At 42.3% G+C, this 21,041-nt stretch overlaps 1 protein-coding gene across 3 annotated transcripts in view; it reads right to left on the bottom strand.

Annotated features, from left to right (window-relative positions):
- Positions 1–20,288, bottom strand: part of RUNX1T1 (RUNX1 partner transcriptional co-repressor 1) — a 145,651-nt gene extending 125,363 nt beyond the window's left edge. For all 3 annotated transcript variants that reach the window (XM_046642593.1, XM_046642592.1, XM_046642594.1), the window contains exon 1: positions 19,859–20,288. Coding sequence is in view for 1 of the 3 variants with exons in the window: in XM_046642594.1 (XP_046498550.1) it covers positions 19,859–19,886 (28 nt within the window). In the remaining 2 variants the exon portion in view is untranslated. The remainder of the gene's footprint in view (positions 1–19,858) is intronic.
- Positions 20,289–21,041: the final 753 nt, after the last annotated feature.

Below are 21,041 nucleotides of genomic sequence, written 5' to 3'. Positions count from 1 at the left end.
TGAAATTATTCAGTCACCTGCATTAAGGAACTGAAGACTGGCCTTCTGAAATCAGCTCTTCAAATGGAAAAGTGACCTGAAAGGAATAACAGTGAGACTCTTCACCCTTTTCTGCATTCTGAGTTACAGAATCTTAGGGTGAGATGGACCTGTCATACTATCCAGAACCATCCCTAGTTTTAAGGCTAATTCATCAGGCAGCAGAGCAGTTGGAATCCCACACAATGTCATAAAAGACAAGACTGGGTGGAGATGGAGAGGGGGAGAGGAGTACTGGAGAGGAAGTACTCAGCCTGGGGAACTGCCCAGAAAACAGAACCAGGCAACCAAAGGAGGGAAGTGAGCCCTTTCCTATACCTAAGAGATAATCTGGGGGCATCTGGGAGAAGGGAAGCTGGAAGCCACTAAAATTCTTTTAGCCTTGCTGGTCCCTGATCAAAGGGACAGTTCCAGCTCATAGATATGTCCACACACACAATATTTTCCTTACAATTTCAGGGACCTCATCCTTTACCAAAAGCACATCAGCAAACTTCAGGGTAAAAAAAAATGAAACAGGTTGAGATATACATTTATGAATATGCAAGTGACTCGACCACTTCACAGTTTGCCTAGAGCTGACCTGAATGGGGGTGTTTTTTTAGTTGGTGAAACTTACAAGCCAAAATATGGTGTACATATTTGTGCAATAAATTGTAGATTCCATGATAAGAGGACACAATGAAAGGGGACAAAGGTGGAAAGAGATTAGGAAAGAAATAACATGTTGTTGGAAGCAAAGATTTCACTTTGGTCTTAGCAAAGATATTTCAGGACAGTATTAAGTAAATAACTTGAGTTCAAGGCCTGAGCTTCCAACAAATATTTATAACATACCAAAAAGTACCCTAACTGTTCCAGACTCCTACCTTCAAGGAGCCTATAAACCAGCAGAAAAGTCTGAATCACATAGATGGCAGCAAAAAACTGGATGTGATAATTCTATCTTTGAGGAAGAGAGGTCATGAAGGCTTCAGAGAATAACGTTTCATTAGAAACTTAGGAGAGGACACAGTGCATTCCCTGCAGAAATAGGTCTTAGAATTAAGGCTGGGGTGAGAAAGGTCTAGCAAATCAGGGGTGTTGTCTGTCTTGAACATTTCTATGTGCCCAGGCATCAAACAGGCCCAGACTCTCCATTAAGTACTTGTTGATGGAGGTGACTGAGAAGGAACAGCCAGAGAAAGGAGAGGATTCTTCTAGAAGAGAAGCTTCTAGAAGAGAGTGAACAGTTTCAGGGTCCTTAAGTGAGACGCTAAGAATAAGCAAGGCTTTACTGAAGGTTATGCTTCACACATATTACTTCCTGTAATTCTCATGACAAGCTTATGAGGTCATGCCACTATCATCCAGATGAGAATTATTTCCAGATGAAGAGGGGTGCAAAAGGAGATTCAACAAGTGGTAAAGCACTTGGGAGCTGGGACTCTTCCCCACTCCACTGACTGCCTTCTGCCAAAGAAAGGAGCACCTCTTTCCCCCAGAAGGACAGAATTCCAGAACCAGTCAACCCCAGGCTCATGCTGCAGTCTCTAACTTTACAATGAGTGAAACAGGAACGAGATTTGCAAACTCAGAGTACCAAGGGACACACAGCAAAAAGTCTTCCAACCATCAATGCCTGGGCCCCACTTTCTTCCCCTAAGGTAACCACTATTGTCAACACTTATAGATACAATTTTCACAAATAGAATTTTATGCATTTTTTGTACAAATGTAGCATACAGTATACACTGTTCTGCTCTATGCTTTTTTCATTTAACAATCTCGCTCAAGAATGATTCCATATCAACACATATAAATTGGGTCTCATTCTTTTAAAAATTCTAGATTGATTTTTTTATGCTGAGGTTCTTTTTTTGACTGCCCATGATTAATTTTTATCAAGCACAAGTGACAACAGAGGAAAAAAAGGTCTTAAAAAATTCAATTCTGACGGATTTTACAACAAAACTGCCAACTCCAAATTCAGTTAAAGTTCAAAGAGTAAAAAGAATTGCCAGCATGTTTTCAAATTAAATGATACTGGATAAAACAAAGTGAAAGATCTTGAAATAATATAACCTGATGAACCATATCCTAAAAGTCCTCATACAGGTACGTTTTCTTTCTTCCAATAACTAATCTCTGTTAATAGGAGAGATAATTAACAGCAAGCAATTTAATCCTAAGGATTCAATACTGCCCTTTAACATATAAAAGGAATTCCTTTACTTTTCCAATATGAAGTCTCCATTTCAAAACAAAAAAAAAATGGTCCTGCAAATGACAGTATTTCCTTTACTATCTGCTGATTGTAAAATTTGTAAAGACAAGTTTCTATTAAACTCAGTAGAATTTTAATACATTTTTGTTAATTTAAGGTATATTTGGAAAATATCGCAATGCTTGAGGTACTGAATGAACGAATGTGGGGTTCAAAGGTCCCCGGAAATAACTCTCTGCTCCCCTCCCCCAAAGAGTACTAAGCCCCCAGCCTGGGATGCACTGCTTTGGAAGCACTGCCTCCGCTCTTTCATGAACTCCTTGACTCCTTACTCTCTGGGCCTTGCCTTCTCTCCTCTACATGACGTTAGAAGTGAAAGAAGTTTTATAAATTATCCTGCAAACAAAAGTCCAGTGTTTGAATCTGTGAAACAGTTAGGCTGTTCTGTTGGAAAGTTAAGGGTCCAGACCCAGCCCAGCTGACCACTCTGTATTCTTCCACGTGGCCTGAAGTATCGGCAAAAAGAAGGGAAACTCAGAACAGTTTGAAATTCACACAAGGGGTCAAGGCACATAAGGAAGCCAAGTCCTAGAGAGATCAGTAATAAATCCTCCATGCAACTACCACTCTTTAAGGAAGACCTACCATTTGACAGCCCTCTCACCAGTTCCCAAAAGTAGCTGGACCACAAGAATCCCTGGGCCAGGGATACACAAATGGGTTGTGAGGCTCCTTTCTGGAGGCTGTGACTCTGAGTCACATGAGCCCCTGTAAGACTATGAGGGTAGGGGAGCTGCCTCTTTAACGTCCGAGGTGATTCTCAAATTCTGACAAGCTAAGGGCACTGCACCCCTAATCTGGGTGGTCAACTCTTTCCCTTCTCTAAATCCACCCCTATATATCCAAGTTCTAATTATTTTTTCCTTTGCAATACCTCTTACCTCTGCCTCCACCTTCTTGTCCCACAAAACCAATTCTGGTCATCCTTCTGCAGTACCTAATATCTAAACTGCTCAACAAGGTTCCGACCTGCCCCAGCCTTCAGTTTTTCCCCCATTACAGTCCATCTGACCCACTGCAATCAGACCAACTCTTCAGAAAGACGACTTTAATTGGATCCATGGTTTCCTCTTGCCTGGCACGTTTTTTTTGTTTTAACTTTGGTTTTATTAAGATCTATTTTACCATGGCATCCTTTGTTCTACAGAAGTCCAACTAGAAATCTGATATTTAAAGCCATCTGTTGTAAAAGCAGAACTGTTCTGGTTTTATAGTGCTAAGAGGATGAATGAAAGGGCCTGAACCAAATCTGGGCACCCTATGTGCTGCTTCCCAACCCTCCATGCCACCTCCCAGCCCTGAAGAGCCCACAGGACACAGTTTTTAAAACTTCTCACTTAGAAGAAAAAGCTTAAATCAAAATGTTTGAGGGGCCGGCCCCATGGCCAAGTGGTTAAGTTCTCCCGCTCTGCTTTGGCGGCCCAGGGTTTCGCTGGTTCAGATCCTGGGCGTGCACACGGCACCACTCATTGGGCCATGCTGAGGCGGCGTCCCACATGCCACAACTGGAAGATCTCACAACTAAAAAACATATGCAACTATGTACTGGGGGGATTTGGGGAGAAAAAGCAGAAAAATAAATAAATAAATAGATTGGTAATAGATGTTAGCTCAGGTGCCAATCTTAAAAAAAAAAAAAAGCTTCATATTCAAGACATTCATAATCTTTTGCTTATCTCCCAATAATCATCCAAGGGTCGGCTGCCACATTAATTTATTCTCTCTCCACCCTACCCCACCACTCATCCAAAGGTCTTTTCCACATCCAGGTTTCTGCACTCCCCATTCCTACCTTATAACTGCCTACAACCCCATTACGATAACTTTGCCTTGATAAATCCTACCTGTCTCAAGACAAGCTTCAACTCCAACTCACTCTCACCTCCAAAATCTTTTCTCCTGTACCATTTAACTGGTAAGTAATCAAGCCTCACCATCTTTCACAGCTATTTAATTTGGCCTGAGTAGGTTTATCATTGAGTGGGAACTGAGCCTACTACCTGCTGTGTGTCTCCATCTAATACACTGCTTTACACATAGAAGGCATTCATTAAGTATTTATTAATTTACTTCAGATTTACAACCAAAAGTAAAAGTTTTAATTTTCTTTCAGATGCTCTAAAAAGGTATCATTACCAGGGCTACCCAAAGACCATATGCCTTTCTTTAAAAATAGTCAAATTACATTTAATGCGTTGCTCATTTTATTGCTCTTCATTTATATTTTCCTCTGATATGTTACACCTGCTCCCTCCAGCCAACTCAAAGCTTGACTTGGACCAGTCAATGGAGACTGATCACATTTACTTTCCATGTAGACCTGAGCTGACCTACCTACCCTTATTTAAACAAAAGGCTGTGAATTCACTGTCCACATTTGTATTCCGTCAGAGTTCAAATATGGATCTCATTTCTAAACAAATCTAGCTATCAATGAAAATGAAAATGTGTGACAGGTGGGCAAAGGGGTTGGAGAGTAAAGAATACTTGTCTGACACATGATAAAAGTTACAGAATCCTAACAGTCACTTAAAAAGAACACTTTCACAGGAAAGAAGGATTACTATGTCAGTCTGATAAACACCACAGTTCCAATCCCAATATCATCTGCTGTTCTTCCCAGCTGTGTTTGCTCATCACTGTGTACATAACATATGCATAGATTCAGAAAATAAACTAGCAGTCTTTCATGACCTGTTTTACAGCTCACATCTTCCTATATCTTAGGTTACGGAAAGAAGTATAGTACATCTAGTTTTAACTAAATAGAACAACCAACTTCCTAAGACTTTGTATTTAAAGCACAACTTGCACCATGCTTACAATGTCCACTGGGGGATGACTTCCTAATTTCTGACATTCCACTTGCCAAATGAGATGTGCATTTGAAATGAATTCTGTGATGCCACTGTGCTAGTTCCCTGGCACAACCCTATGCCATCATTTACAGGTACCATTATCTATCCACGTTCCTAATACCTCTCTGATCTGTCACCAGGTGCACTCCCCACAAAGCTCAACAGAAAGGACGTCCCAAATATTCTTTATAATAGCATCTCACAGCTAGTTTTCTCTACTAGTGCCCTAATAGACCTGGCCACATCTACTTCATCACTGCTCTGGCAACTTTTCCTCTCATATTAGTGTCCACCTAGCTCTTGAGCTTTAGACAAACTGCCATTACCTCTCATGGTAATATTTTCTCAGTTATTTCTCTGTTGTAATATTCAATCCAGTCAAGGCAGGTACCAACTAAGAGCTTAATGCATACGTAATTTTAAGACATTCTCCTTTGTGGTGAAGAACTTGCATGTGACCTCCCACTGAACTTTGAATGCCTATGCAAAAACTTTCTACCACCTATAAAGCAACACTGATTCCAGTGGCTTCCATTTCTAATGACAGATGAAAATAACATAACTTCCAAGTCCTGCCAATCACAGATATTCCTAGTAAACTGTAGAAGTTTCCACTGCCATCCTGGTTGATGACAAAGTGCTCATCTTGATCAAATCAGAAGTATAAGAATGCAATAGCTCCTAAGTTCCAAAGAAATCCAGCCTGGGTTCATTATTAACAATTCACAAATTAGGATCAAACTTCTAATAATGTCTATATTTTTTATAAACTAAAAGAAGACAAAATCAAAGTGTTATTGATAATAATTAGGTTTTTACTCTTTTTAGAAGTAATAGACTGTTTATTCAGACAATACACTAAGAGAATTTTTCATTCTTTCTTACTTAAGATCTGATTCCTAGCCAAAGGATAATGTGCCCTGTTCATTTAAATAAACTGTTACTTAGCAGGCTCTCTCCAAAAAATGGTTTAAAGAGGTCATTTTCTAAATTTCCCAAGTGACTTCGGTCCAAACGTTGAGACTGTGGAGTAAGGAGAACGCCTGGTAAGCACGACCAATCGACCAATCACCACCAGGCCTTAGCCTCGAGACCTCACTTCTGCCCCGGGCAACAAGTTCATCTTGTCCAGCAACTATGACAGCAAAGCATAAAGGCTATTCTCTGTAAGCAAAATCTAACATCTTTCATTTCTTGTCACTGGAGAAACAGATTCTCCTCTCCATCATTCGCCTCTGAAAAAGGCAGAGTAACAACTAAAATTTTAGACAATCATCTAAGGTCTAGGATGGCTATGGAAAAAATGGCTCCCTCTTCCCAATGCCACTTCTTTACAATGGAGAACAGCGGGAAGATGATTCTGTTCTACACCGATTCCATTTCCCAGCTATATAGAAATTAGTAGTGCCCCGCAATTCAGAATTAAAAATATGAAGTTTTTTTTCACCCTCCTAACCATGGGAAATTCCTGAAAGCCTAACTCCAGTATTATATATAGACTCATATATGTGAGAATTGAGAAGACTAAAAATCACTGAGTATATCCTTCATTTTACCCCCAAAGAATTCACCTGAGGGTGGGAATGCATTCCAAGCCACCCAGCGACTGAACTGGAAAGGGAACCCCAGTTTACCTACTAGTCAGGGACAGGAACACACACCAGGGCCTTTTTTTTTCCCCCCAAAGATTGGCACCTGAGCTAAGAGCTGTTGCCAATCTTTTTTTTTCTTCTCCCCAACTCCCCCAGTACATAGTTGTATATTCTAGTTGTAGGTCCTTCTGGTTGTGCTATGTGGGACGCCACCTCAGCATGGCCTGACGAGCGGTGCCATGTCTGTGCCCAGGATCTGAACCCGCGAAACCCTGGGCCGCGGAAACAGAGCACACGAACTTAACCACTCGGCCACGGAGCTGATCCCCCAGGGCCTTCTTTTTATAATACAGAGAGTGCTTTACACTACATAACTACAGTTACCAACTCAAGAGGGTGCAGAATCCCTCTCCTCTTAATAAGTGACCGGGAAATTGGACTTGACCAACTGGGAGACTGAGATCAAGATATGGAGTGACCGACTGGGATGGGACAAGCCTCAGGAGCTAGGGACACTGAACAGAAGACAGCTCCAGAGTGCTGGCAATAAAGGGAACAGACTGATTCCTCATGGCTTCAGTGTACTGTAGGAAGGTGGCATTCTTTTTTTTTTTCCCCTAAAGATTAGTCCTGAGCTAACATCTATTGCCAATCGTTTTTCTTCTCCCCAAAGCCCCCTAGTACATAGTTGTATATTCAAGTTGTAGGTCCTTCTAGTTCTGCTGTGTGGGACGCTCAGCATGGCTTGATGAGCTGTGTTAGGTCTGCACCCAGGATCCAAACTGGCGAAACTCTGAGCTGCCAAAGCAGAGTGTGTGAACTTAATCACTCAGCCCCAGAAAGGTGGTATTCTGATGAGGGAACAGGATTTAGTAATGAAGAAGCTCAGATTAGGAGGTACTGAGGCACACAGACTGGCATATACACTTGGGCATATCCAAGGATAGTAAGCTAGTAGCCAACTCTGATTCCTAGGTTGGGAGCAAGGGCATAAGTAAAGAAACAGTGGATGCATAGATCACAGCAGCTGAGAAGAATATTAAGCCAGGTATTCAGAAAATAAGGCTCTAATTATTAGAACTAGGGAACAAAGTAGATAATTAATTTTGGGAGCACAAAGAAACCTCAGTTTTCCATATTGGGTCAAAAGGTCAAGGAGGAGTCTTGGAGTGTCGGGCTGGAGCTCTTTGAAATGAGGAAAGTGAAATGCTGGTTAATCATTTACTTAAAATCAGTGATGACAATGTATCTGAAAGTTAACTCCAGGTTCATAGTAGGCCTCTAATATTTGTCAGTTCCTCTCCTCTCTCCCAACACAAACAACTAGGTGGCAGCCCTTGAAAGCCCTGAGTACACTCAGAAGTAGCCTATGCCCCAAGCGTTAAAAGATTAATCAGTCTAAGTCAATCCCATTCCCTAAAGCACTGAGAGGTGCTCAGATTGCTGAACACAGGAAAACTTCACACCTCTGCCCCTCCGAATTCAGCAAAGTCCATATTCCAAAAGCCTTATTCACCCAAATACTGATTTGCCTTAGAAATCTTGACCAAAACGAAAGCTACAAAAACAAAAGCCTGCCTCATTCCTTCATAAATTACATTATACAAGTAATCTCAATTAGAGTCATCCAAGCAGGGGATTTTAAAAAGTAGGTCTCTTAGCGTCGGTGAAAATGTTAGTGGTTCTAAGCAGCATCGATGATTTTAAACCTTTTCGAAGAGGAGGATCTCATACCTTAAAACCTCAACTGTGGGGCATTACTTTATCCGTGGTTCTGATGTAAAAGCCTGGACATCACTTCATAAAGTATGAACATTTTGAAAAGAGTAGTAAGAAGCTCTCCCCTGCTGATGCCACACAAAGGCACTGAGGCTTCAACAACGAATGTGGCTTCAGCACAAAAACAACTCATTAGAATATCACATACACGTGAGGAGATTGTGTCTGTAAAATAAACTTTCTTATGCTGATATGTGATTCAGCATCATTTCTTGAGAGTGGCCAAGTGCTTGGTGCTGGACTAAGGAATATACCTACATGGCTGCCCAGGTCTCTAAAGACAAGCCAGCACAGCATGCCACAGTTTGGCTTCAAATTGGAAACTACACTCCTTAAAAGCATTATTCTTTGGTTGGTTACATACATGTAATCACAAGTACACACACTCAACACTGTTATTCAAACTAACCTCTTCTTTTGTGTTGAGTGTCAGAAGAAACACTGCATTGTTAATATCCAATACGCTAATGTGTCACAATGTCTGCCTTCCCCTTAAACCATTCTGGAGATTTATCCGGGTTTATCTGTGAAGACTATATCTGACAATTCAAGTGTGAAGCCACAAACTACACAGCCTCTAATTGATCCTAAGCAGTGATCACGTCTCACCCTGGACAAATCGCTATAGCCACAAGTCAACCCAACCACAATTGTGGACAGAGCCAATACTGAACCTGATCCAAATTTCATCAGTCTTTCTTCTACCTTAATTCTCTATGCCCAGTTTTACACAGATAGTATTGCCATTCATTTTCTTATTATAGGGATGATGTATTATTTCTATTATGATTATTTAAGGTGTGTTAGAGTTTTCTTCTTAATTAATACTGGATGATTTAAAAAGAACGTGTCTTTCCTAGAAATGTCACCAGTAAAATGCATCCAATTTTTCTCTAATGTGGTGCTTTCCCTGTCCATAAAACTTATTTGATTAGCAGCACTATAGAAGCTAAAGCTTTTGTATGCAGGCACTCAAGCATAATTTAATCATTTTATTTAAGCATGAAAAAAATTATTCTGAAAGCCTGTTAGGTAAAATATCCCTGATTAGTTTAAACTTACATTTGCAGGTATATTAAAGGTGAAATAAATCACAAAATGCTCAGTATGCAATGGAATAGTGTTAATTTTACTATAGTCTGCAGTAAGTTAAAAATTGTAGTATTAGAGAAGGTAAGGAATAACTATCTTATTTTAAATAACTGTATTTAAACAGGTTATTTTAAAACAAATTTTGTTCTGTGCGAACCCTTTTTATATTACCAGGATTTTCACCTATGGAAACCTCTTTCATAGTCAAACAAGATGAGGTCCTAATTGCATAATACCATTTATCTGCTGAGGATAAAAGTGCCAACAAATGAAAATGCACATTAGGCAAGAGATTGTCAGAACAGAAAATTGTCTTTTTTTGTTTTTTGTTTTTTTGTTTTTAAATAACCCACTCACATTAACAAAAGACTGCAGTAGCTTCCAAATTATAGGTTGTTATTTTTAGTGGAAGTAGTTCAATATTCATATTGGAGCAGATGTAGCAGTTTAACAAAACAGCTCTTCAAATCCTGCACAAATTGAAAACAGGAAAACTGATTGCATTTTCTCTTATCACTTTCCTCTTCTGAATTGACACTTTTGGCCTTCTGAAAATTTACACATGGCTTTCATCTCAACAGCACCTGCTGATCAAATAGAAACTTAACATTTTCATGAAAATGGTATAAAGGACTAGTTTTGTTCTAAACACTGTAAAGGGCATCAGTTGCCTACTTTATGGCACCAATTGCTATGTGCCAGACATATTCAGAATAGTTGCATATTTTCATTAAACTTTTAAAAATATGCTAAGTCCCTTCTGATTTTCTCCATCTTCACTTTTTGTATGATTCAAATTTCTTTGACTCATTGTCTGCCTAACACTTAGTTTTATTATGCAAAATGTGTAAAAGGGCGGAGGACACCAAGAAGATAATAAATACTTAGTATTTTCTCTGCTTCTGCTTGGAATGCACATATATTTATCTTTACATATTATGTCTATGCATGTACAAAAATACATACATCCCATTTTCATATTCCACCCACCAAAAGAAAACAAGAAACAAAAATTCAAAGTCAGGCCCTGTTTTGGAAGGGGCCTTACACATTCTTTTATTAGATACACATTTAGCAGGTGCTTGGATGTTGAGTACCCTAGACTGGGGAAGAACGGATGTCACCCAAGCACAAGCTGATAAGCAACCACTCACTATAAATACCTCCGGAGAAAGTAAAGGTAAATCTTGAAAATGGGTATTCTTACATGTAAATATACACGATTGGTAGCTGGCTGCTTCTCAGATTTTTTAAGAAAAGTGCTCCACATATTTCTCACATCCAATTCCGGGTAAAATTAAAGATGCTCCTAAGACATGCTACCTGTCAGTTCTTAGCCAAAAGAGCTCTACCCCTTCTGAAGGATTCCAGGCTGTCCATTCCCATTCTGTCTGGGTAATAAGGTAACCTGAGGCAGAAATGACATACAGTAATGTATGTGTCACTCTGGCCAGTTGATCTGTGAATTTCAGTGTTTCATCATGCTCACTGAGGCAACAGTAAACCTGAAATGTCAATATGTTCAGTCAATGGAAGTGAAATAATGGGACTCTATTGTCTTACCCCATCGATCTGCCTCTGTCAACAAGGAAACATGCCCCCCTGGTTTTAAACAAATTTTAATTAGGCTTTTAGTTACTGGATCATATTTACCTATGAAAATACCTATCTTGACAATATGTAGGAGGCAAAATAATCATTTTTTCCACTTATATCCCTCTTAAGAACCTTCCAAAGTTGACGCTATTTTTTGAAATACACTCACGAGTCAATAAAACATTTTTTTATTCTTTTTTTAAACCAACTCCAAGGAAAAAATTCCATGGCTCAAATCCAAAATACAAATCCACCTAACAGCCTGGGGAGTGATGTTTTTTCTCTAGACCCAGTTGAAACCACACTATAAAATCAACTAATTCCATATTAAAAGTAGGCTTCGTTTGTTCTTCTCAGTCATTCAAGTACCACCATTAGCATCAATTCATCACCCATTCAAAACAAGTCACACAAAATCAAACATGAATGATCAATTCCAAAAGCCTCTACCCTTTTTGCTCAGTTTATCAATCCTCAACACAGGGGTAATGAAACTCCTGTTAAAAGAAATGTGATGGTGCTAAGAAGGGCAGGGGATGCTCATAAGAGGCAATAAGACATGTAAGTCATTCAAATTTTGCCTAAGTTTTATAGCCCATCCTTGCACCAGAAGAGAGACGGTCTTACCTTAAAATAAAAACAAAAATGAACCAATCAAGTTTTTAAGCAGCTTTTTCTCTCCCTCTTCATTTAAAGGCTTCAGCGTCCAGTCAATAAATAATCTATTGTTCCCCCTTTATTGAGTCTCTTTAAACCTATTCAGACTGGCAAAACTAAACCCAATTAAAGATAAGGCCCTCCAGTAATCTCACCTCGGTAAGTCCTGTCTGGATAGCAGAGGTGATGGGAGATAGCGGCCAGGCCAGGACTGATGCCTCCTCCTCACCCCACACAACAAAAGGTAGATTTCGCTTTCTCCCTCTGCTAATCTTTAAATGTAAATTCTCTCCGCCAGCTAAGAGGAGCGACAGATAACATGTTACATCTTCACTTCTCCTGGTCTTATCGACTTCTGAATCATTTGGAAAGGGAGAGAGGGAAAGAGAAAAGCAGCCTCCTCACGCTCTCCCTCTGTTCCCTCCCCCTCCTTCCTGCCTGCTCGCCTCCCCTCCCTGTTCACGGAGATTACCTTCTGGCAAAGGAGCGCAGGAGAGGCGGCCGCAGCAGAGGCGGCACCCAGACCGAGGCTTTGTATTCATTAAACACACATCGGAGCTTATCAGAAGTAAAAGGCTTGTCAGGATGGCACATTGTGTGTGAGTGAGTGTGTGAGCGCAGGAGGGAGAGGAGAGAAGCCAACGTGCATCAGGGTGATTACAATATCAGCAGGGCCCAGATGGAGGCAGGAAAATAAACAGAGGGTGCGTGTGAGACAGAGCGGGAGAGGGAGGAAAAGTGGGGCAGAGGGAGGAAGAGAGAGAGGGAAGAGACAGAGGCTGGAGGGAAGAAACCGAAAACGGATGGAGGGGGTGGGGGCTCAGGCCCTAGGATGGGGGTGGCAACTGGCAACGAGGTACCCCAAGGCTGGCTGAGGGTGAGGTAGGGCTGGGGATCGCCTGCATTCCCAAATCTGCCCGTACTCCAAGAAAAACGAGTAATCTAGACTAGTAAACTGTATTTCCCTGCTAGACTGTAAACATTCTGGAGGTCCTGTCAAGGTCGGGGGTGGCGGGGTGGGGGCAGGATCAAGAGCTCTTCTTTGGCAAAGCATAACAATGAGACATTCACTCTCACCTCCATCCTAACAGCCACAATTTGCAAAACAAACCCAGTTGAGTCCTCACAGCGGTTACACAGCCTTCCAGACCAACCTCAAGTGGAAGTTCTTGTTCCTTTCTTTGCTGACCCCAGTATCTAAATTCCACCCCCACCCAAAATCACACATACAGAGCTAGACACAGGCAGATATAAAATATCTCCCATCACTGGGCTTTAATGCATCCCTGAAGAAGACTTGTGCAGCCAGCATCACTGTGATAAGAACCACTCGTGATTGGTAGCTACAGGTGACTCAAACACCTGCTCCACCTCCAGAAATTATGTTGGAGGAGGGGGTTCCTTATGTGTACATCTGAGAGCCTATTTTGGAGGTGGGAATTTGAAATTGAGGCAATCAATCTTAGCTTGAGCTGCTGCCTCACAGCTCTTCACCCACTCAGGGCCTGAGAATCAATCAGAGAACAAGCAGGAGCTAATGCTTGTCCGTCAGACCAGAGTTCATCCTCCACCCCATCAGAGTCAGGAGGGAGATACACCTGAGTAGTCCCATGGGGACCCCTTTTCACTTTTAAACGCACCCATCAGACAATCTGAACGTCTGATCAGGTCCTTAATGGAATGCAGAGAATGCAGCAAAGAAGGTTATTTTCTTGGGGGGAGGGGGAGCATTCAGTTGTGCTGTATTTCAAGGCACTGAAGCTTGGTTAAGAAGCTCTCACTGCAGTATGAAGAGTGAGTTGAGAATGGAGTAGCCAAGAAGCTGCATAATTGTTCATGACATACATTGCAGCCCCAGCTGCAGTGAAACTTCCAGTTATAAAATAGTTTATGCATGGGGTTTCAATATAAAGGGACAATATGGTAGGGAGGAGGGGAGTAAGGCTAGTGAGTAGAGAAAATCATGGAAGAGCAAGAGAGCTGGCAATGGCCTCTTAGAGGAGACAAATTTGAAGAAGCCCTTCAGAAAATGAGGAGAGGCATTGTTTAATCAATCACTCCCCTCCAAAACACTTAGCCAAAAGATGGTTTTTTATACAGCAGATACTCCTACCACCACCTGCCCATGCTCCCACCCCAAGAAAAAAATTAAGGGAAATTTCATAGGTAAAGCAAAGTGAAAAAAGCTGGGTATAGGTGCGGGAAGGGAATGTGTGAAAAATCTTGTCATGCAATGAATGTCAGATAAAAAGGGGTCTGCCACCATCCTCGAGTAATCCAATAATGTAGTAAACCTTGTAGTATCACTGAGACAAGAACAAGGTAATATTTTCCCATAAATCTTCAAAAACTGACCAGGTTCTATAGTTACAGAAAGGTGCAAGGGTAGGAAGTAAACCATTTGGCAGGGTACGTTACAAAATCAAGTGAGCCCTAAATGGGTGAAAATCAGTCATTCTTACATGTTTTAAATTTAATAACAGATTTCTGAAGTATCGTTTTAGCTCTCATAAAAGGTCACTTTTCACTTTTCTCTAGCTGTTATAGGAAACTACCTTCAGAGTAACCAGATGCAACCACACATACCTTCCCTTTTATTATACTTCAGTTAGATCCATATGGACACAGACTATATGCAAATGCCTATAAATCCAGTGCAACTCCAGGAAGAAAAAAATACAATTTAAAAATGCCCACAATTAAATGCTATTTAAAAAACAACCAAATACACTACTACTTTCAAACACAGAAAAGGCTTACATTTTTCTTTAAAAAGCATCCAACACTGAAGGCATAAAAAAAACCGTGCAAAGCTAATCTGCCAATGTTCTTATTTTGTAAAGGCACAGTATTTCTATTACTACCTTGTTTGTTCATTGACTTTTGGCTCACAGTTATAGAAAAGATCAACCAATTCTCAGATGGGAAGAATCCATGACTCTCTTCCAAAGCAAACACTTTGCTACAAAGCTATCATTTAAAAAAAAAAAGGCAACATAATAATCAAGAAGTACAATCACAAAATAAGTGTATAACAGAAAGTGGTTTCTATAATCACAGCTGTCTTAAAGTCTAGGCTGGAGACTAAAAATCTTAATTTCAACTAGTTCTTTTCTTAATAACAGGTTACCTTCCTATAAAAGCAAGAAGTCCATCTGCCCCAGGCAGATAAGTTTTGAAGCATTAATTCAGATAAAAATCTAGCATTTTCTTTCTTTCTTTGAGTATGTGAATTCTAGTGTGCTATAATGTGAGAATTCCAACATATGACCATTATGGCATAATATCTCATTGCTCAGCTTGTCATTATTTCATTTGTAATTCTTATGTTAATTATGTTCATAATTACTATAAACAGATGTGGTAGACATTCATGTGACCTTTTATTGCAGAATGCATTCCTCACCCATTTTGCTTTAATTTCTCATGTATGTGCAACTGAAATGCAAAGAAAAAGAAAAACGCTTTCTAATTTTCTAATGTTTTATATACATAAGTTAAAACAAAACCTACCTTCCACTTCATCTGCATTTCAAAATATTACAATATTCTTAACATTTAAGCTGCTTTACAGCGCATTTTTAAATTGCACACTGAAGCTCACTGCTGCTCACCAAATTGTAGCTATAGATGCCAAACAAAGGCTAGCATCCATGTCTAAGTTGTTTGTCTTTTTTTTAATATATCAAAGGTTAATGCAGAATTGTGCTTCCAACCCAAGTGCCTAGCAGCTACATAGCGATTTATTCACTCATAACTCAACCATCACCCTCTTTACACAAAACACATTTACAATAAAATCAGTATGGATTTCATTAGCTGAAAACCTCCTCGAATTTCATTTCTTTGGCCCTAATCTATAATTAGTGTGGACAGACAGGTGCAAACCCTTCTCTTCTACAGATGGCTACTGGAAATGGTGCAAAGTAGCTCCTTCTGTTTAAACAACACAGATAACCTGCTCTGTCTTATCACTTACAATTACCTCCATTAAACTGAACTGATGTTTGCTTTAATAAAATGTTCACTGTTCTTTAAACAGTATTTAGGAACTCTTAAATTAATCGCTGTAAAAAAGTGAAGTTGGAAGGTGTCTCTTTAGATAACAACATTCTGGATAAAATGTTCTCATTGATGGATAATACTCTGAGGTTCACAAAGGTGTTTTAGTTGATTTAACATTTGTAAGTTATTTTGCTTAAATAGGGTCACACAGGATATATTTAAAAGGTATTTAGGTAACAAATGATTTAACAAGTAAATGGGGGAAAACATTTTTGCTGAAGTTTAGAAGTATAAAAGATTTGATTTCTTTCTTACAGATGTTAACTTGCTATTGAAGTATATAACTCTTAAAATCCTAGATTGTTTTCAAAGGATATTTATCTTAACCTAATTTTATGTATTTGTTTAGCTTCTGATAGATTATTCTGAAAGTTGTACGAGTTCATCATTTTAAGGCACATTTTAAAAATTAAGAATGAATGTAAGTGCACTGTGTAAGCACATGGTTAAAAATAACTCTATTCTATAATAAATTACTATGAAATCAGAGATCTCTTCTGCCTGCTTCTGCTATTGACAGTCTGTGCATCACTACACGATGAACAAGGTGTCCGTAAAAGAGAGAACTTTTAAATGCCCAAACGGCAACAAATAAAAAGTTTTTCTCACTGAACTTACATAACTTACAGTAATAGACTCCAATAAAATGCAACTGGCTCGGTTTTTTTCACATGCAAATCCTGCAGGTGCCAATTTTTCAGACTGCTTTGGTACAACGGGCTATGTTGCCTGCATAAAACCTCAATGAAGAAGGCTTTGCATTCAGTGCCTGTCAGCTGATGTTCATATCAAAGAAGTGAGAAACAGGATTTGACAGTGAAGAATGTCCTAAACTGACAACCAGTGACCAGCATTCCTATTGGAAGCATTTCTTTCTTGAGATCCCTTTTCAATGTTAAAAAAAATTTTTTTTGGCTAAGCTTCTATTTTACAATAAACAATAATGGCACCTTACATTTGTGTAGTTCTTTGCAATTTATGAAGTGTGCTTTTATCTGCAAATAGTTAGATTAATATCCTCCATGGGAAAGTGCATCATGGAATCCTCGCATCAAGAGCAATATTTTAATTTTTTCAGAAAGGAAAAATTGTAAAAATATTAAAAAGCTGCAGTCCTGTAGATGCAACACATACTGTCCTACCATTTCCAGCAACTTGACATTTAATAGTGCAGTTTGCATTGTATTGCAAGTAGAATGCTTCTTATTAGGAAGGTCCTTTAAGGATCATTTTAAAATCAAATTATTAGCAGGCATTAGGGTGTCAGAGACTAAACCTACAACAGAAAACATTTCAAAGACTTCTGGTCTGCCTTGAGTTGTCCAAACACGAAAGAAAAAGACTGTTTTCTTCACTGCTTTTATTAGGTATGAACTGGACACTGGACAAACTACATACTCAAATTCTCCCGCTCAGCACTTAGTTTTCCATATAAAGTGACTGCTGTCTAAATGGTTTACAATAAAATTATTAAACGCTTAAAGATTTTTAATATATAGTTCTTCTCTTAGTATAATCTTAGATAAAATCAGTTTTTATGCACTCAGAATGAGCCTGATTCATTTGGATGGAATTTTGTCTTTTGAAAGAATAAACCAAAGAAATATCAAATGCTAAATACAGTACCAGTAAACCAATGAGAGACTTGGACTTACTCAACATCCACCCTGGCTGCAAAAAAAAGCCTGGGTTAAACTAAGACTCCTTCATTAACACTGAGTGAGACGGTCAGACCTCCCTTAAGCAACAACAATCAGTAAAAAGAAAAAGAAATCAGCCTGTTTACGCTATCTGAAAGCCCCCATAATATTAAGACTTTAAGGATAAACAAGGGGGAAAAAACGCACAGAAGCAGGAATTCGCTTCTATTTGTACACATCACAGCTGACATAAACACCCAGGTTGGGGCTATGATGTTCTAAGAAACAATGGTGTTTGTTGACCCATTCTAAGGAACTGTGTGACAGGAGAAACTGGGCACAACAGAATACTCACATGGTCAAGGAAAAATGTTGCAATAAACTCAAAGGTGGCCCCCAACACTAACAAACCATTTATCACAGAGAGGCTGGTCAATTTGTATTCTGGTGAGTGTGGACTCACTGGGCACAGACCCAGTTCCACTCCTATTCTATGCAAAGGGAGGGGTATGATAATATAAAGCCACTGAGTGCACTTAAAAATGATACAGATGTTTAATAGGAGACTAGGAGGGGAAAAAACCCTGTAAAACAGATTTCAGTTCACACAGAAGGTAAAAAGAAAATGCTTTGGTCAGCAACCCGACCTTTATCAGGGGATAAATCAATTTGCAGCAGCTGTGGACAGCAATTTATATAAAGGCCCTGGGCAGATTAATTAAGGGAAGCTAAGTTAAAAATTCAAGGGGGCTCAGAGTTACGTTAAGCACATGAAGTTAGTCTGGAGTGGCCTCTCCAGCTCTCCTGGTCTTCACTCTGTCGCCCTGGCCTCGGTGACTGGTCTGCAGAACCTCCTCTACCGGGAACACTAGCTATTCCTTAACAGCGACATTCTGCAGGTTCTCCCAGAAAGCAGCAGCCAGGCTGGGGCACGTTGGGATTCGAGGCGCCGAATCTTGAAGAAAAGCTATACTCAAAAGATTTCTCCACTATGCTTTGCGAGGAATAAGGAGACCAAGGGCTGCAAGGCTCCCCAGCCAAAATCCTCCAAACTGAAAGGCCTGGAGGGGGCGGGCACGACTATTTTTAGTAACCGTCTTGGTTCACATCCTACTTCCCGGAATCATAGTACTCAAACTTTTCCAAGGGTTGACCGCCCTTACCAAGGAAAAAAAAAGTTTCAAAAGATTTCAGCGCCTTGTGCCAACTTCACCGTACTTGCTTAAGGCACCCTGGCCAGCGCAAGAGCCGCTCCGGGAGAGGGGTCTGCGTGCGCCCACCGCCAACTCAGTCCTTTCAGGTTTGCAGCCAGAGCTCTGGGCGGCAGGGCCCAGGGCACTTCTCCACCGGGCCGGGGGCTTCACCAGAGCGGCTTCTGGAAAACGAAAGGAACTCCCCAGACGCAATTCTCCAGAGCCGTCTGGGCTCCGGCGGGCGGGAACTGCGCGCACCAGGCTCTGCTCCCCGCTCAGGAGAGGCGGCGCCGAGTCGGGATTGCGAGGGAACACCCGAGGGCCGGGGCGGCGGGGCCCCGGGCGCGCGGAGGTCGGGGCAGGAGGAACGCTGCCCACCGACCCCCGGTGGAAAGGCTCAGGACAGTCCCGGGCGAGAGACGCTCCGATCGGGAGACGCCGACAGGCGCTCCGGTGACCGTCGCCCGCCCGTCCAGGGGCTTCTCACTCAAGCACCCCAAACGCCCCAGGAGTGACGGATAGGTCGCGGGCGGGCGCAGAGCGCCTGGGTGCCGCTAAGAGGACCCCGACCCTAGTCTCAGCCGGGTCCCAAAGTTAAGATTCCGCCCCCATTGCTCCTAGAGCTAAGTTTTCCACCATCGAAACAAGCCTCTCCCTTCCAGTTTAAAAACCCCACGATGCGGGTTTAGGGCCACCTGCCAGACGCACAGTGGGCACCTGGACCACTTGTTTTGCTGGGAGGGGGAAATACACGCATCGTCTTCCTGCTAACATATTGTGATCATGGAGAGGAAAGAAAAATTACTGCAAAAAGACAGTGCGGGAAATCTAAAAGTAAAAATTGCAATTTCGGTTGACCCAAGAAGTTCAGTGTCATCGCAGACTGGAGTCACCCGTAATGTTCCTCTTTGCCCTGGTGTGTGGTTCTACCCTAATCGAGCGACAAATACAGCCTGGAGCCTCTCCGCAGAATAATCCAAATGAAGATGACGGTCACCAGAATAATAATTAATAGCAATAGCCAGGGGCCCGTCCCTGCCGCCCGCTCCCCCGCCGGCCCAGCCCTCCCGCGGGCACTTACACTGCACAGGGCCAGAGAGTCCCACCATCCGCCACAAGCTCGGAGTTGCAAATCAAACTTCCCGTCTTCTCCGCCGGCCCGCGGGGCGAGGGGGCGAGGGGGCGAGGGCGCGGCGCAGCTTCCCTCTTGAGGCCAGACCGTCCCCGGCCACTCGCCCACGCGCGCTCGCCACGAGGCCGCGGAGAGCCTGCGGCCGCCGGGCGCTACACAGAGCCAACTGCGGTGCAAAAAGCCCGGGGTCAGGGACGCCAGCCACACGCAGCCTCCACGCAGAAACCAAGAGTTGCGGAGCTCCGCTCCCCTCCTCCCGCCTCCCTCCCTCCTTTCGCTTTTCTCTTGTTGCTGCTGTGGCAGACAAATGTGATGTGGGGCGCAGGGAATTGCCACTGTCACAGGCGGCGTCTGCGTCTGCCTCGCCCGCCCTCGCTCACTCTCGAGGAAGGCGACGCATTTATCTGCAGGGCGGCCGGGCGGCCGCCGGGGAGCAGGAGCGCCGCGCTGTGCGCCGAGAGCGCCCGCACCAGGCCGGCTCCGGCGCGCGCCCGCGCCCCGGGGGCCGCAGCCGCTCGGGAGGGAGGCGGTGGCGCGGCCGCTACCAGGTGCAGGGGGGAGGGCCCGCGGCGGGGCGGGGGGAGGTGGAGGTGGGAGACATCTGTGTCGTACAGGGGTCACTAGGTCAAGTATATGTTAACAATGGGCAGGCCCGCCGCGCTCGGGCGAGTGGGCGGCCTCCCTCCCGGCCTCGCCCTCTCCGGTGCAGGCTGGACGTGGGGCTGGCTCCCTAATGATGCCTTCCCCGGCCGTCTGCTCTCCGGCGGCCCGAGTGCCCTGCAGTAACCCAAGACGACCACTTTTCCCGGCCATCTGGAGCGCTCCTGGCTGCCCTGCCTGTATCTCATCACTGGCTGCAGAGACAGCTCTTCTAGAAATCAAGCCACTCTCAGATCTCCTCCCTAATCCCCTTCTGTTAGCTGATTTCCAAACTGACTATTTGCTTTCGCATTAGATAATAGCCTTAGAGAAAACAATTATCATTTTCTTTTTTTTCTCTTTTTCTTCTTCTCCCGTAGTATACCATCAAGAAAGGCCTCTTTCAGTCCCACGTTTTTGTTGGATGTGCCCCCCTTCTCTAGACGTTAATATCAATACTTTGGAGGTGTGGGAGGGAGCCCCGGAGGAAAAG

The sequence above is a fragment of the Equus quagga genome, chromosome 16 (genome assembly GCF_021613505.1).
Source record: "Equus quagga isolate Etosha38 chromosome 16, UCLA_HA_Equagga_1.0, whole genome shotgun sequence".
Taxonomy (NCBI): Eukaryota; Metazoa; Chordata; class Mammalia; order Perissodactyla; family Equidae; genus Equus; species Equus quagga.
The sequence above is the reverse complement of the archived record's forward strand: the minus strand, read 5'-3'. Positions and strand labels throughout refer to the sequence as shown.